The sequence below is a fragment of the Mauremys mutica genome, chromosome 1 (assembly GCF_020497125.1).
Source record: "Mauremys mutica isolate MM-2020 ecotype Southern chromosome 1, ASM2049712v1, whole genome shotgun sequence".
NCBI lineage: Eukaryota > Metazoa > Chordata > Testudines > Geoemydidae > Mauremys > Mauremys mutica.
In genome coordinates this window covers 41,046,586-41,062,673 of record NC_059072.1, presented here as the reverse complement: position 1 = coordinate 41,062,673, position 16,088 = coordinate 41,046,586, and the positions used below count along the sequence as shown (strand labels likewise).

The 16,088-nt window shown below is 38.9% G+C and overlaps 1 protein-coding gene across 3 annotated transcripts in view; it reads right to left on the bottom strand.

Annotated features, from left to right (window-relative positions):
• GRM8 (glutamate metabotropic receptor 8) overlaps positions 1–16,088 on the bottom strand; it is a 525,047-nt gene that overhangs the window by 8,304 nt on the left and 500,655 nt on the right. For 2 of the 3 annotated variants that reach the window (XM_045001072.1, XM_045001073.1), the window contains one exon: positions 1,634–1,880. In XM_045001072.1, the coding sequence (XP_044857007.1) occupies positions 1,634–1,880 (247 nt within the window). Of the gene's footprint in view, positions 1–1,578; positions 1,881–16,088 lie in introns of all 3 variants that reach the window. The other variant, XM_045001074.1, reaches the window with a different exon arrangement.

Sequence of the window (16,088 nt, the reverse complement as noted above, 5' to 3'; positions counted from 1 at the left end):
GGTGAACTCTGACTGAATTCATTAGGAGTTCCATGTGAAAGGAGTGAGTACAAACCTCAGGATTTGGTCTAATAACTTTCACAATCCTATGTGCAGTGGTTTGTCGGTGTGTACAAGCAAAATATTATTATTCAATTTTCCTTCAACCTCAGGAGTAATAATAATTCAGAAAACTCTAGAGGATCCATTTGAAGCATAATGGGAGGAATTAGTCCTTAACCATAACAGGAACTACCATTTCACTGAAGCTCTAATTCCAACATATAAACGTATGTTCTATTACCACTGGATTTGGGAAAGGGGAATCATTGGCTTTATTCAAAACATTTTTTTTTGTTCAGAAGTACGGTTAATCAGGCTTTATTACTAGAGTTGGGCAAAAAAATATTTTTCAATTTGCTGGCAATTGCAAAAAAAATAAAAAATATTAAAATCAATATTTTAGGTTGACCCAACAAACAACATTTTTGGTGAATCAAAGAGTAAAATAAAATTTGTTTGGGGCTGAATGAAACATTATATTTTAATAAAATTTAAATGTTTCATTTCAGTTTTGACCATTTTATGTTTGTATTTTTAAAAAATCAAAATTAAAGGAAATGTTCAAATGAAAAGTCATTTCAAACTAAAAAAATCAAAAAGGTCCATTTAGAAAATGTCAAAATGAAATAGTTTGAATTTTTTTTGGAATTTTTTTAAATTTCCAGAACAATTTTGGCAAAGCCAGTATGCATTCACTAAATGTTTTGGTGTCACTGAATCTGCGATTGTCACTAAAAAAGGCTGAGTACAGAAAACATTCACTCAGCTCTATTTATGACATGCTGCTGTTTGGAAGTTATAATAATTTATCAATTCCTAAGAGATGTGCCAGGATTCAAAGACCTTCCAGATGTGGAAAATATTCTCTTCCCACTTCTATCCTTTGGTAAATCTAAAAATATAGTGTCTAATCTATATGTGAATGAACACTTGGAACATAGATACTTATGATAAATTTTTGTAAATTTGAAAAGGGATCCACTACTTTTTGTTCAAAATAAAAAACTATAGCAAAGAGTTGGGTGATGGGATCATGCAGTACTTTTTTTTTTTCCAAAAGTCCTCACCAGGAGGAAGCAGGCAGCCCTTTTAGGACTACAGATAAACCATAGGAAATGCACAAGTTATACAAAAAATTCTAGTACAGGGCAGAAGATTAAGGAAGGAACATTTTCACCCATGTCTATTTGTAGTTTAAAAATATAATGTAGAATATGAAGCCATACTTTTTCAATAGTCTTGAAAATGACTCACCTAAATATATCCTAAGAAGTGTCAGTATATAATGAGACTGCCATAGCAAAACATGATGCAACAAATTAGTGCTAGCTAGGCCAGATCATTTAAAAAGATGTGGGTTTTCCAAAATGTGTTTATTTTTGTAATCACCAGTTTTCACCCATAAAAAAGATTTGCATGTTGGCAAACCTGTGCTCAAAGGTGCTTGAATTCTGACACGTCTCTGCATTCACGCAGTACAAGCAAAGAAAAGAATAACGTTTACAATTAAAAGTGAGTGCATTCTTGCCAACGTACATCTATTAGGTAGTGTTCCCACTCTTGACCATGGGAAAGTCTACAGATGACTTACTGTTGGTGTCAAGACTTTCACACAGTTCAGTTTTGACCTCGCCATTTGGTCTGTCATTTCCTTTTTGGATCAGTTTGCTTTGCATTGTAGCAGCTGTCACAACAGCCTTGAAGCTCCTCTTCCGTTTTTGAACATTCTGCTCTGGATGAAAAATGATAATATAAACCTTGGGCATGTAGAGCATGCCCAGAGATACTGAAGCACTTAAACTCATGGAGACAGTAAGTGTTGTTGTCTGGATGTACATCTGGGGGGAAAAACAACATAAAAACCAATGTTTGTATGACTGATAGAAAATACATAGGGAAATACATTAATTATCTTAAAAATACTAACTGAACATGGAAATGGTATCATGCTGTCACGTGACAGTGTGTACATTGGAAGGAAGCTTCACTCAGATTGTCTTTAATTATAGCCAAGTGTTCTTTTTTCTTCCACTAAAGAGTGAGTGGTAGAAGCAGCTAATGCGTATTAAACTCCATTCCCCTCAAAATAATTAAGCCTCTGAACCACCTACATTTTCAGATTATAAACAAATGTGTCTGTGAAGACATAATATACAACAAGGATGACAACAAGGTTAGCCCTGTATCATCTATTCTAATTAAACAGAAGCTTCTGGAATAATATGCCATTCACTGATGCACCAGTGCATGCAGTACTGTTCAAATGGCAACATGCTTAACACAGAATCTAATGAGAAACATTTGATTTAGTGTTTGGCTCCTGTGCCTGGAAGAAAATGAGTTTCCCCACAGTGAAGTTTGAATACCATTTCTTTTAACATTTGTACATGACAGTTGAATTCTAATCATACTATTAAATGGCACATAACAAATACTCTTATATGCTATGGACTTTGTAAATAGGAAATTGGAATATAGTGTCTCTAGGGAGCCAGTTTGAAATAGACCTCTATCCCCTATAGACAAACAGGAAGAATAACCATCTCAAAGGGAGTGTTCTGTCTATCACTTATTACTATGAAAACCAAGCTATTCTGATCTTTTCCTGCCTGCCTGGGAAGAAAAGGTGATGATGGCTCCATGGTAATAAACACAGAGGGCAAATACTTATTAAAAAAAGCACATTAAAATACTCATTGTGGCTTTGTTCAACATTTACCTCTCATAGAGGATTTTATATTATTAAACAAGAATTTTACTTACAATTCTACATGGCTTACTCCAATTTCTCTTTCTAGCTTGACAATACTGTGACTTTATCAGAAGGAACACTGAGCCCACTCTATGGGGCAGAGTGAAACATATTCCACCTCCTGACAGCTCCACCAACATTTAATCTCAGTGTGGGATGTGTTTTTATGGCATAGTGACTATCATCATGAGATACAGTACTAAGAATCTGTCAATAATGTCAATCTCCAGATCAGCTGTTTTCACTGCAGCCAATGCCCTCAGTAAATCAGACCTTAGCAGAAAATTAAAGATGTAATAAGCTGGCCCAGAATAACCCAAACGGTAGCACATTTTGAGCGTTCTTCAACTCATGAACAAAGTTTTTCCATTAGTTACTTTACCCTTAGAGATCACAAACAGTGCTATAACTTAAAGCACCATTACATGAAAAGTGTAACAGATTTGCTTAAGTGGTGTGAACTCACACCATGGGGCACTCCACAAACTATCGGTGTTATTCTATAGATAATGTGTCAAATCTCACCAAAAAGCCAACAGTGCCCTGTGCAATTTACCACCTGGGTACAGATCTAGCACTTTTAAACCTGACAACACTTCGCATACTAAATGTAGAGTTGTCATTCTCCATGGAGTTGTTTGCATGCAACTGTCAGGATAATAAGGTCCAAAGGATTTTGCATTTTGTTACTGGAAGTGGTATGTAGCACTTCCTTCATTTAAATAATACATCACTATAATAGCTCCAAAAGTGGATAAACCCCAATTGTGTACTCACACCAGTCTAAATCTGGAGTAATGCCACTAATTTCAATCCAGTTGATCTGGATTTACATTGGTATAACTAAGAGCAGAGTTTGACCCACAGAATCCTTTAAGATTTGTCCAGGTAACCTTATATGGTTAAAATAACTGGAAGGTTTTTCTATGGAAAGATGTTTGCACATATATGAAAGGCATACTTTACATACAAATGGCATCAATGCCTGTTGACTGCTTTAAATAGTGAATATAATCTGAAGACAAAGCACATTACAGATGCCATTCCTGCCAATAGGACTATTCGGCAGCTAATAATTGTTTGTCCTTTCAGGTTCCATTTATTTGGCGCAACTGATATGCCCTGTGTTTTACCAACTGAGAAGGAGGCAAGGGGATTCCATTTATTGCTGAAGTAAGCTTAAACCCATTGTTGGCATAATTTAACCCAAAGAGTTATAATTTACACTCCAAGGATCTTATTACTGTGGACTAAGTTGCACCACTTAGACACAGCCCTGCAATGTGAAAGGGGAAACTCCGTATGAAATGAGTCTCAGGAAGCCAATTCCTTCCCTGAGCTCCCAAGTACATAGTGTGGGTGTTCAGGCTGCACCATCCATACTATGCCTGCTGCGTTCCTATTTCTCCACAATAGGAATTTCTCCACTAGTTTGAAATTAGCTCCTGATTCATCCAAAGCTTAGCTGTGACCAAGGTTTGTTCAAAACTGGGCCTCAGCTGTGGATTGAAATCAGGGAGTTTGTAGTTTCACACGGTTTCCATTTGGAACTAAGTGAAACTTGGACCTTTTCACTGAGTTTTACTTTAAAGTTCTAGGTTTATTCCAGTCTGAAACTCAAAGTGAAACTCAGGGGATGCAAATGTGCACAGAGCAGGACCAAAGACAATGTTGCATGAATCCACAAAAATGGAGCCACCTAGTTTTGCACAGTTCTGCTTACATTTAGAGAGCGGCCCAAATCAAAATGCAGGATACAAACACTTCCAGGTTTGGAGAAGGGAGGATCCAAACTTTGTAACGGGGGCCCGTCTTGTCTTATATCACTTATCTCTACAGTAGTTCATAACCCAATTAGCCCAATCAGTTCTACAATAAGTAAAGAACATATAGGCATGGGGAAAGAAGAAAAGAAAAATAATAGCCTTCTGCTACTGCAACCAAAGACCATCTGTCATAAACAGATAGTTAAGGGTTAATGCCTCTTTTACCTGTAAAGGGTTAAGAAGTTCACCTAGCTTAGCTGACACCTGACCAGAGGAACCAATGGGGGAACAAGATGTTTCAAAAGGAAGGAGGGTTTTTTCCTTTGTTTAGTTTTCAGTTTCAGCCGGAATGAAAAAGATCAAGGAACCAGCCTCTTATCAGAGTAGTAAGTTTTAGAAAGGGATAAATAGGTTTATGTTTATTTTCTTTGTAACTGTCTTGGTACCATTAAGGGAATTATCAAATTTGGGTATTCTTGTGTGTATTAGATTTTTGCCCAGGGGAACATCCTCTGTGTTTGGAATCTGTAGTCTGTGAGAGTAGCTGGTATGCTAATCTCTCCCAGAGGGTTTTCTTTTATCTTTCTTTTCTTTAATTAAAAGCCTTTTTTCTTAATACCTGATTGATTTTTCCTTGTTTTTAGATCCAAGTGGTTTGGATCTGGATCCACCAGGAGTTGGTGGGAGAAAGGAAGGGGGATGGTTAATTTTTCCTTGTTTTAAGATCCAAGGGGTTTGGATCTGTGTTCACCAGGAAATTGGTGAAGTCTGTCAAGGCTACCCAAGGAAGGGAGTGCTTGTGAATGGTGGCGGCCAGACCAGATCTAAGCTGGTAATTGAGCTTAGAGCTTCTCATGCAGGTCCCCCACATCTGTACCCTAAAGTTCAGAGTGGGGAAGGAACCTTGACACCATCAGAAAACAGTTTTCTGCATGTAATGAGAATGGATAGTGCTTGCACCAGTTCCCATTCCTATTACCACCCTTGTCACAAAAAGGAATTTTTTTATTGTGATACTTTCTGTTTGTCCCATAAAGGACCCTGTTGCTGGGAGCTGCTATCACTGATTTGATTGCACTTGCTCTCTACTGTGTCACTGCTGTCCTTCTCCATTCCAAATGAAACAAACCCAGATCCCAAACTTTGGGCCTAATGCAGCCCCAGTGCCTTCAAATGGTTTGGATCAGGCCCCTTTATAAGAGTTATCCATTGCTAAAATTGTGTCTGCCTGGAAATTTTCTCTGGATTTTACCAATCTAAGCTTCAACTGAAAAAAACAAAGTTTTTGCCTTTCAGGTGGCAAAGATAAGTTTTAACAATAAGTTTTAACTGTTGTGTTTTTTAATCAGACACCAGACATACTGAAACATTAGCGCTAAAATAGGTGTGACTATAGCCTATTTTTCTCAGTGATGCACTACCTCTGAAACTTAAGTATGGCTACTTAAATGCTAAGATTGTCAAGCATTTTACTGCTAATTATTTTACCAGGAACATTGAGATGGTGTGATTAATACAGTGCTGCTAAACATACCTGTTAAATTCTCATATTCCATTAATAACAAAGCTTCATGTTTTGATTATAGAAACAGCAAATTATTTTTAATGAAATTGTTTGATTATTTGGCTAATATTAGGGTAAAGGTGGTGTCTTATATCATCTAAAACTTACTCCACTAACAAAGAAAACTGCCTAGAGCCCTGAGTGGAGGAATCCCCTGTGAACAAGTATGTTGTACCCATGATTTGAGTATTGAGCTGGCTTTCAATTAGTGTCTGGTTGACTTCAAGAAAGACATTGCTGAGGTGTCCTCTTCTTTGCAGGTCCAACCCTGCAAGGTGATAAGCACCAACTCCCGCTGAAGCCAATGGGAGCTGAGGGCATTGAACAACTTGCTAGACTTGTAAAAGCTGTCTCTTGATCACCTTACAGCATACCCCCATTGCAATATTCAGCTCAGCTAGGAGGCAGTCTGACAGCCCCTGTGCTTAAATACTCCAGGCCTGATTCTCTGTTCTTCTGCAGCTTGTACCATCATTTACACTAATGCAAAGCAAGTGCAAATGACTACACAAGATGAAGGGCAAAGGGAAAAGAGCCTCACCTTACTCTTATGATGGTCTTTTCAATCTTTAAAATTCACTCCTCTGGCACCCTGCCAGAGCCCAGGTCTAGTGAGCTGCAGAACGTTATATATTTGGTTTAACTTTTGTCTGACTCTTATCTTCTGTTTGATTTTATTCCTGACGAAAGGATAGTGGCTTTTTAATCGCTATGCATTGTGGGTAGTTTTATCCTTCTGTGTAAATAAATGGCTGGCTGCTACAGCAAGAGCTGCACTAAAAATCAATAAAATAAATGAACAACAACAAAGACAGTTCAGTTCAATAAGCTAGCAAATACTAAATGATCCTCCGTGTGTCTCACAGTGGTAGCTAACCTTAAGATACAGGAGTCTAGGAGTTAGGCTGCCACCACTGGGGTAAGTTTAAAAGAACTACACACACACTTAGGCCAGGTCTACACTACCACTTACTTCGATATAATTTACATCATGCGGGGTGTGAATAAGCCACCCTCCTGAGCGACATAAGTTACACTGACCCAAGCACTGGTGTGGACAGTGCTGTGTTGGTGGGAGAAGCTCTCCCGCCGACATAGTTACTGCCTCTCATGGAGGTGGATTTATTATGCCTCTCTCCCATCGGCATAGAATGTCTTCACCACACGGACTACAGCGTGCTGATGTAGCACTTGTAGTGTAGCCTAGCCCTCCCAAACTACACCCCTTTTGTCCAGCAAAGCCCCTTCCCAAGTCCAAACATAACTGAGACTGTTGTATCCTCACACTTGGCTGCTGGGAAGGACTGTATTTATACTGTGTCCATCGCCATGGCATCTGACTGCTAGCTATGTAGTGTAATCCTCTCTGACATTTTAGGAACATATAGTATGGTCTGTGTCTCAGTATATGGGCAGTGGGTGTATTCTTAGCACCTGTTGGACGGTCTGTTCTAGCTGGCTTGGAGGTGGGGGACTTTCCTATTGCCTCCTAATTGTTGTTAGGAGAATATATGACTGGATGGAGGTTTGATCTACTCTATCTGTCTTCCTGGCTCTATGCCGGGGTTCTCAAACTGGGGGCCGTGACCCCTCAGGGGGTCACAAGGTGGTTACATGGGAGTCACAAGCTGTGGGACTGCCAGCTCCGAGCCCCCACTAAATTAAATTACCCCCTCCATTTTTAACTTATAATGGGGGACAAACTCATAGGCTTGCTATGTGAAAGGGGTCACCGATCCAAAAAGTTTGCAAACCACTGCTCTATGCTGTATGCCACCAACTCCTACCTGCCATCTGCAACTGCCACAGTGCCTCCTGCTGGTGCTTTTCTAATGTCTGAGACTTTGAAGCTCTTTTCCCCTTTGTCCTCATTTCTCATAGACTGGCTTTATGCCCCATCCAGGTCCATGGCTGCTGGGAGTCTCTATCAGACCACCTGATAGCATTTCCTCTCTCACTGCAAGCTAGCACTTTGATTGGGGAAGGAAGGCACACAAGTCCCAGTCTCCCTGTAGCTGTGGTGCACACAGTATGACTCTTTTCATATAGTGAAATCATGCATTCCCAATCCCTCCTGCAACAACAGAAAATAGACAGGGAAGGGAGAGACGACCCAATCCAATCCCTTCCTCCTAGACTCCGATGAATGCTTTATTCAACTGCACATGACCTTTTCTTTGAGGCTGTCCTTCATTTTGTGTGGTGCTGCTTGCTCCATTGGATCACAATATCCAGGCATCCTGACTGATGAATCAGAGCGCAGTACCCTGGCATCAATTTCATAAGAAAGCACAGATGCAGAAGAAACCGGTCAAGCTGCAGGTAAATGTTTTATAACCCAGTAGGCCAGAGATTAAAGCCAGGTAGGAAGCAGCTCTAACTGGGGTCAAGTAGAACAGTTCATAAAAATATTCCACCTTCTCTGCAGAAATCCCTAAAACTTGGATCTGTAGATTTTTATTATTTCTATTCATGGTACTGTGAAAGCAAGATCCAACTTTGCTTAAAAGAAAGCATTACAAATATAACCATTATATTGAAAGATATCGTGATTTTCATTATTTTGGCCCAAAATACATGAAAATACAAAGCCGGAGTCTGTGGACAAGATTTTGCTTCAAACTTCTTTGTGGGTTCGAAAATATGGGGAACTAATCAAATATTTTTTGATCCTTATTAAATATTCTTTTGCCAAACCTATCAATTAAAATCAGTCTGTGAGAGAAAACTGAAATCTCTCCCACCATGTTCATTTGCTTATTATCATTAACAGTAAACACAGATTTGATCCTGTGTACTATACAGGAGACTGGGAAAACCAATTCTGGCTTTCTTATCTATTTTACCTATACATTTCAGTAGCTTTCAGATTTTAAGGGGAAGGAAAGATCTGAGGGTAGATTTGAAATTAAATGTGCATGAATGCATGGTATAAAGCTGAGGTGACGTTATGAGAGCTATGGAAACCTATAGCCTCAATGGAGCCCATATGTACCTGCACTTCCCAAGATTAATGATGATAATGGCTCCACTATTCAGATATTTTTCGTTTAAGTCTTATGTCTATAAGCATCTCATTTTTATCTAAAAATTATTTTGTTGTGACAAGGGAATAGCTTTCTTTTCATATTTTATTTGTTATTTTAAATAATGTAACAATATAAAGGGCTCAAATTTGCAACCCACTCTTGGAAGGTTGTATGTCCAGTAATTGTAGATGACAAATAATATGTAGGTCATCGATAGAATAAGTAACAACTACTTTTAACTGCTAGTACTTTCCCCATAATGCTTTCCCACTGGGTGACTGACGTTATTCTATGGTGGGGCTCTCAAGCTCGCTAAAACAAATCCCAGAGTGTTCTTTCCACTTCAGCCTGACACAAACTCTGGGAACATCTACTCTGCATCTGGGATGTGTAATTCCCAGTTTGGGTGGATGGATGTGCACCAACTCTGCTCAAACTTGCAGACTAAAAATAGAAGTGTGGCCACAGTGGCATGGGCAGCAGCTTGGGTTAGCCACCTGAGTGCGTACCTAGAATCTCATTCAGAGAGCTAGCCTGAGCCACCACGTGCACAGCCACAGCCTCACTGCTATTTTTAGCATGCTCACTAGCTGAAGCAGAGCCTACAAGCTGGGAATTACACCTCCCAGCTGCTGTATAGACATACCCAGGGTGGCTTCCAGAGATAGTTTCTAATGAAGAGGAACCAGAATTTCAGATTAGGACAACTCTAGTCCAAACAAACATACTTCCTGGAACCCATTCAGTGAGGGACAAGTGAACTCCCGTTCCCTCACCTAGCCCCAAATATCCAGTCATGACCACCCAGCAGCACCCCTTTCCCCATTCATGGTCATCCAATGCCCCCTACAAATTCATTCACTTCATACACCACCACCTGTATCTTGCTTTCTCTACTCCCGTTCTGGTAAAGGGGCCATCTGGACACATTCTAATGCATCAAAGGAAAGGAGGGAGAACAGGCCGCTAGGCTTTCTCTAGCCCTGAAAACAAATAAGGTAAAGGGGAGTCTGGGCCGCTAAGAAGAAGGCAGTGCAGGGAGACAGAGTACACAGCAGCATGAAAATTGCTCCAAACTCAGTGGAAACTCAGCCCAGTTTCCATGAGTTGCTTTCATAATGAAACTCCAGAAAAGACATTTTCCCCTTCTTTCTGTTGAAAGAGCTCTCACAGACATTATAACCTCTGGAGACCCAGCCTGCAGCCTGGTAGGTAACCTATGGTAAAGGAGGCTGTACTTAAAACATTGTACTGTAACGTGGAAAAAATTAGTAAGAGATATAAAATGTTGTGATCATTGGAAATCCCTAGGAAAAAAGCTAAGTTAAAACAGTTATGGTTCAGATTTGTTTAATTTATAATGGTTATTATGTTTTAGATAGAAAACAACAGATGTTTGAAAGTAATGCTATTTAAAGTTTAAGTTCCTTCTACAACTACCTTAAATCTCCTCCTGCACCTTGGTCCATCCTCTCTAACATTCAAATGCAAGCTCACTCCACACACTCAGAGAAAACTCTACAAATTGGCTTGCAAAACTCCAGACTCACTTATTACTAATAGGTGGACGGTTTGATTATTCTCCCTTCTCCTGACACAGATCAGATACCACAGCATCTCACAGACTACATTCCATGCACCACACCACTTCTGTTCATTACACCACTTTGGGTTGTCCACCCTAATGTAATCCATTCACCCCACAATCCATATTGTGAAGAGGCCCCACTGTGTACACACTGGCTTGAGTTCAATCTATAAAATGCCCATTCTACATAAAGATCCTGATATTCAGAAGTGATACACACCCAAAACTTAAATTACACTCAGTGGGAGCTGTGGTTCACTCCATCCGAAAAATACTCTGCAATGCTCACCAACCTGTGAAAAATCAAGCCACTCTGGGGTGAAAATCTCCAAACACCAGTCGCACCATTGCATTATTGGATTGAGATCTGCAGGCACTACAGGCCAGAAGGGTTGGTGCAGGTTATATAATTATACAAAGGAAGCACATATGGGCTAAAAGGCAGGAATTCCTACCATTAAGTGAGGAGTGCATCGTGGAAAGAGGGCAGAGCTCTATCACAGTGAGGAGTTTCTTTGGTATTGAACATTTAAGTTTTACTTTTATCATAATTGCATTTTATTTGCATAATCTATAAAAGAAATATATTTTCAACCTTAATTATTTCAAACTGAAGACTTTCTGGGAAAAGGGAAAAATGGGAAAGATGTAAAGATTATAGTGGCCCTGCTGCCTCAGCAATGCACAATGATGTACATTTTTAAACTAACAAACTCTCTTACATGCAATTGAGGGTTACTCTCTGTCTTAAAACACTGTACATTTCAGATAGTCACAGTGGGTGAAATTCACTCATGAGGAGAGGACAGCATAAGGCATAGGCTGGGAAGTAAGCAGTACATTAAGCCTTGTGCTGGCTTCCTACATTGGTGTGAATTTCACCTTTCATATTTCCAATTATTATATCTATATAATTGTCCTTCACAGTCAATACTAGAAGACTTTCCAATACAGATATGTTCAAGTTCACAACTCATTTCCAACCTCTTTTCAAGTACTTAGAAATGTATAACACGCCATCTTCTGTGCTGTCTTGTTCAGACTTACACCATCCACCTGGATAGATAGAGCTAAACAGAACGCAACATGATTTAAAGAATCATTTTATATTTCCTCTTTTGGAATTTTACAGCAAAACATCCTTTTAGAGAAGATGCCGGTCTGTAATTAATTCAGTTTGCAGGTATCTTCTCTGAATGCAAAGTTTAGCTATCCAAAAGCTAAATCAACTAGCAAATGTGGCAGATGGGCAACTATTCAAAATAAATTCATGTATATTGGCACATCTTCAATAATAATCCCTTTGAAAATATGGGAGATGACATTTTGGAACATTCAAAACTCAAGAAGCCAATTGGCAGTGCCAAAATTGTCACTTTCATATGCATGATTGTCTTGTAATGGAAAAGAAAGAAATGTTGATTTAAGGAGAATTACAGAGAGATGAGCTAAGTGAAGAAATATGGATTGAATTTGATTTCTCCAGCTTCAGGATTTTAAAGATGTGTGGTTTCCTACAGCATGAACAGTCCCTTTCATTGACTAGCACAACCTTTGATTTGCAGTATTTTAGCTGAACAGCAAAGATTATAATTTCTTGTTCAATTATGAAACAAAGAATGTTCCTGTTCTGCATGTATTTGCTAAATAACCTAACCAACACTATTGGAGTTCCATTTCCATGTCTGAAAGACACAGAAAAGAATTATTAATCCTGCTGATACATAATGTTACTCATTACATTTCACTTCCTAATTTCTGAAACACCTAACCTGCAATATAACTTGACTAAACAAATAATGGAGAGCACTACAAATACTATAAAACAACCCGGAGTCCAGTGGCACCTTAAAGACTAACAGATTTATTTGGGCATAAGCTTTCATGGGTAAAAACCCACTTCTTCAGATGCATGGAGTGAAAACAAAACAGTCTTCAAAAACAGATGTCAAAGAGAAACTGCAGAGCTACAATTCATTTGCAAACTTAACACCATCAATTTGGGCTTGAAGAGGGACTGGGAGTGGCTGGCTCACTACAAAAACAATGTTCTCTCCCTTGGTATTGACATCTTCGCATCAATTATTGGGAGTGGACCACATCCACCCTGACTGAATTGGCCTTGTTATCACTGGTTCTCCACTTGTAAGGTAACTGTCTCCTCTTCATGTACCTGTAAATCTATGCCTGTATCTGTAATTTTCACTCCATGCATCTGAAGAAGTGGGTTTTTACCCATGAAAGCTTATGCCTAAATAAATCTGTTGGTCTTTAAGGTGCCACTGGACTCGTTGTTTTTGTGGATACAGACTAACATGACTACCTCTCTGCTATAAAACAACCTCTGATTCTATAATAATTAACCGGCTAGTAGGCTTGGGTTTAAAATGTTTGTATTTATTTTAACGCATATGGCACAAGTGACAGAGTTCAAGTACTTGACAGAAAAAGTACTAAATGAAGTACATTTGTTCGGAAGATAATTTTATTTAGCATCTTTAAGCAGGGCATAATTAAGTTACTGGGTCATACAAAATGATTGAGGCTTACATAAGTAACAGCTGGTTACCCCAATGGCTGTACAGCTGCAGGGCAGCCTTTGGCAAGAAAATCTGTGCAAACACAAATAATGTACTATGCTAATGGACACAATGTAACGAGCAAGGAAACAGCTAAAATGGAAAGACAAAAAGAAAATCAAACAAGTCCCTTTAGACCTCAGCATGCATTTCAATTGCAATTAGTACATGAAAATCTTACAGAGCACTACCCTTATTTGGAAATGTTAGTAGAGTTGATTTCTTATATCAGCTGACATAAGAGCGCTCCTCAGCTGCTGTAAATTGATACAGTTTATTGACTTCAATTAAATTAGAAAGCTGCACCAATTGAGGTCCAGTGATTATAGGGTAATTAGAATATTTTTCACAACTGTCCTCTCCCACCTTTTAGAAGAAAAATAAGCAAGCTGCAATTTAAATGGTCATAATTAGACAAAACTATGTGCATGATAGATTTATGCCAGAAAATCAAAAAAGTGGAAATGTGGACAAATTGCTAAGGATGAGTACAACAGAATAGCACAAAGCATGTAGGGACAAAATCATAAAGGTTAAGGTTCAAAATGCGTTATACCTAGTAAGGGACATAAAAGGCAATATAAAGTTCTTTAAATACATTAGGAGAAAAACAAAGATGAAGGAAAGTGCAGGTCCTCTATTTAGCAGGGAAGATGAGCTAATGACTGATGACATCAAGAAGGCTGAGGTGTTTAATGCCTAGTTTGCTTCAGTCTTCATGAAAAAAGACAATAGTGACCAGATTCTCAGCATAATTAATACTGAAAACAAGGGGGATGGAATGCAAGCCAAAAGGGGGAAAGAACACTTAGAGAATATGCAGATAAGTTAGATGTATTCAGGTTGGTAGGGCTTGATGAAAGTATTTTCATGTTATAGCAGTCTCAGATGATGACCCAAAACAAGTTCATTTTAAGAACACTTTCACAGCAGTTTTGACAAAACGCAAAGAAGGTACCAATGTAAGATTTCTAAAAAAAGCTACAGCACTCGACTCAAAGTTTAAGAATCTCAAGTGCCTTCTAAAATCTAAGAGGGATGAGGTGTGGAGCATGTTTTCAGAAGTCTTAAAAGAGCAACACTCCGATGTGGAAACTGCAAAACCCGAACCACCAAAAAAGAAAATCAACCTTCTGCTGGTGGCATCTGGCTCAGATGATGAAAACAAACATGCGCTGGTCCACTCTGCTTTGGATTGTTATCGAGCAGAACCCGTCATCAGCATGGACGCATGAAGGGACATATGAATCTTTAACATATCTGGCACATAAATATTTTGCAACGCTGGCTACAACAGTGCCATGCGAACACCTGTTCTCACTTTCAGGTGACATAAACAAGAAGCGGACAGCATTATCTCCTGCAAATTGTAACCAAACTTGTTTGTCTGAGAGATTGGCTGAAGTAGGACTCTGCTTTACATGCTAAAGTTTTACATTGTTTTCTTTTTGAATGCAGTTATTTTGTGTACATAATTCTATATTTGTAAGTACAAATTTCATGATAAAGCAGTGGTGGGCAACCTGTGGCCCGCGGGCTGCCCGTGGCCTGTCAGGGTAATCCACTGGTGGACTGCGAGACAGTTTGTTTACATTGACCATCCACAGGCATGACCACCCGCAGCTCCCAGTGGCCACAGTTTGCCGTTCCCGGCCAGTGGGAGCTGCAGAACGGTGAACTGCGGCCACTGGGAGGTGCGGGTGGTCATGCCTGTGGACGGTCAATGTAAACAAACTGTCTCGCAGTCCGCCAGTGGATTACCCTGACAGACCGTAGGTTGCCCAACACTGTGATTAAGAGATTGCACTACAGTACTTGTATTAGGTGAATTGAAAAATACTATCTCTTTTGTTTTTTGCAGTACCAATATTTGTAATAAAAAATAAATATCAAGTGAGCACTGTACACTTCGTATTCTGTGTTGTAACTGAAATCAATATATTTGAAAATGTAGAAAATATCCAAAATTATTTAAATAAATGGTATTTTATTCTTGTTTAACAGCGCGATTAATCACAATGATTTTTTTCATCATGCAATTAATCGTGATTATTTTTTTTAATTGATTGAAGCCCTATTATAAATAATAATCATTAATCTTAGATAAAGCATTTTCTCTGGTGCTATGATTCCTATGCTGGATTCAAACCCAGCACACAACAGATTGCTCATTTTCAAAGTTGTGCCAATGCTTTAAACCTGACAGACAAGCCTCTTGATTATGATTTTTCAGAATATTCGGCGTGCCTCTACAAATCTGTTGTAATGATCAAATAAGAAGACACTCCACCTTTCAAGGAAACACTGGTTCAGATGTGCTAGCAGGCTAATGGTTAAATTTCTCCTCTCATCCTCCCCACACACTCATTTTTAGAAATAATTAACATTTCTTCTCCCTATTTATCTGTTTGCAAACTTTAATTAACACTTCTAATTATACTACTGAATGTATAGGGAACTGTTGCATGCTACCAGTTATATAATATCCCAATTACTATTTACTAAATAATTATTTTCTATCATTATAGACTATTAACAGTCATCTCTAGAATTATTAGTTACAATTCCAAAGCAGCTAAATGAGGAACACAAGAGCAACCTTTTCTTTCAAACTAATGAGAAAATCTAGCTGCTTTCCCATTAGTGAATTTCACTCAAGGAACTGGAATGCAGAGGCTCAAGACTGCAAACTGGTGGCTAGACAATGGAGCCAATCTAACCAATTAGCCAGTTCCTCCAACCCATCACAGGACTCACCCAAACACATT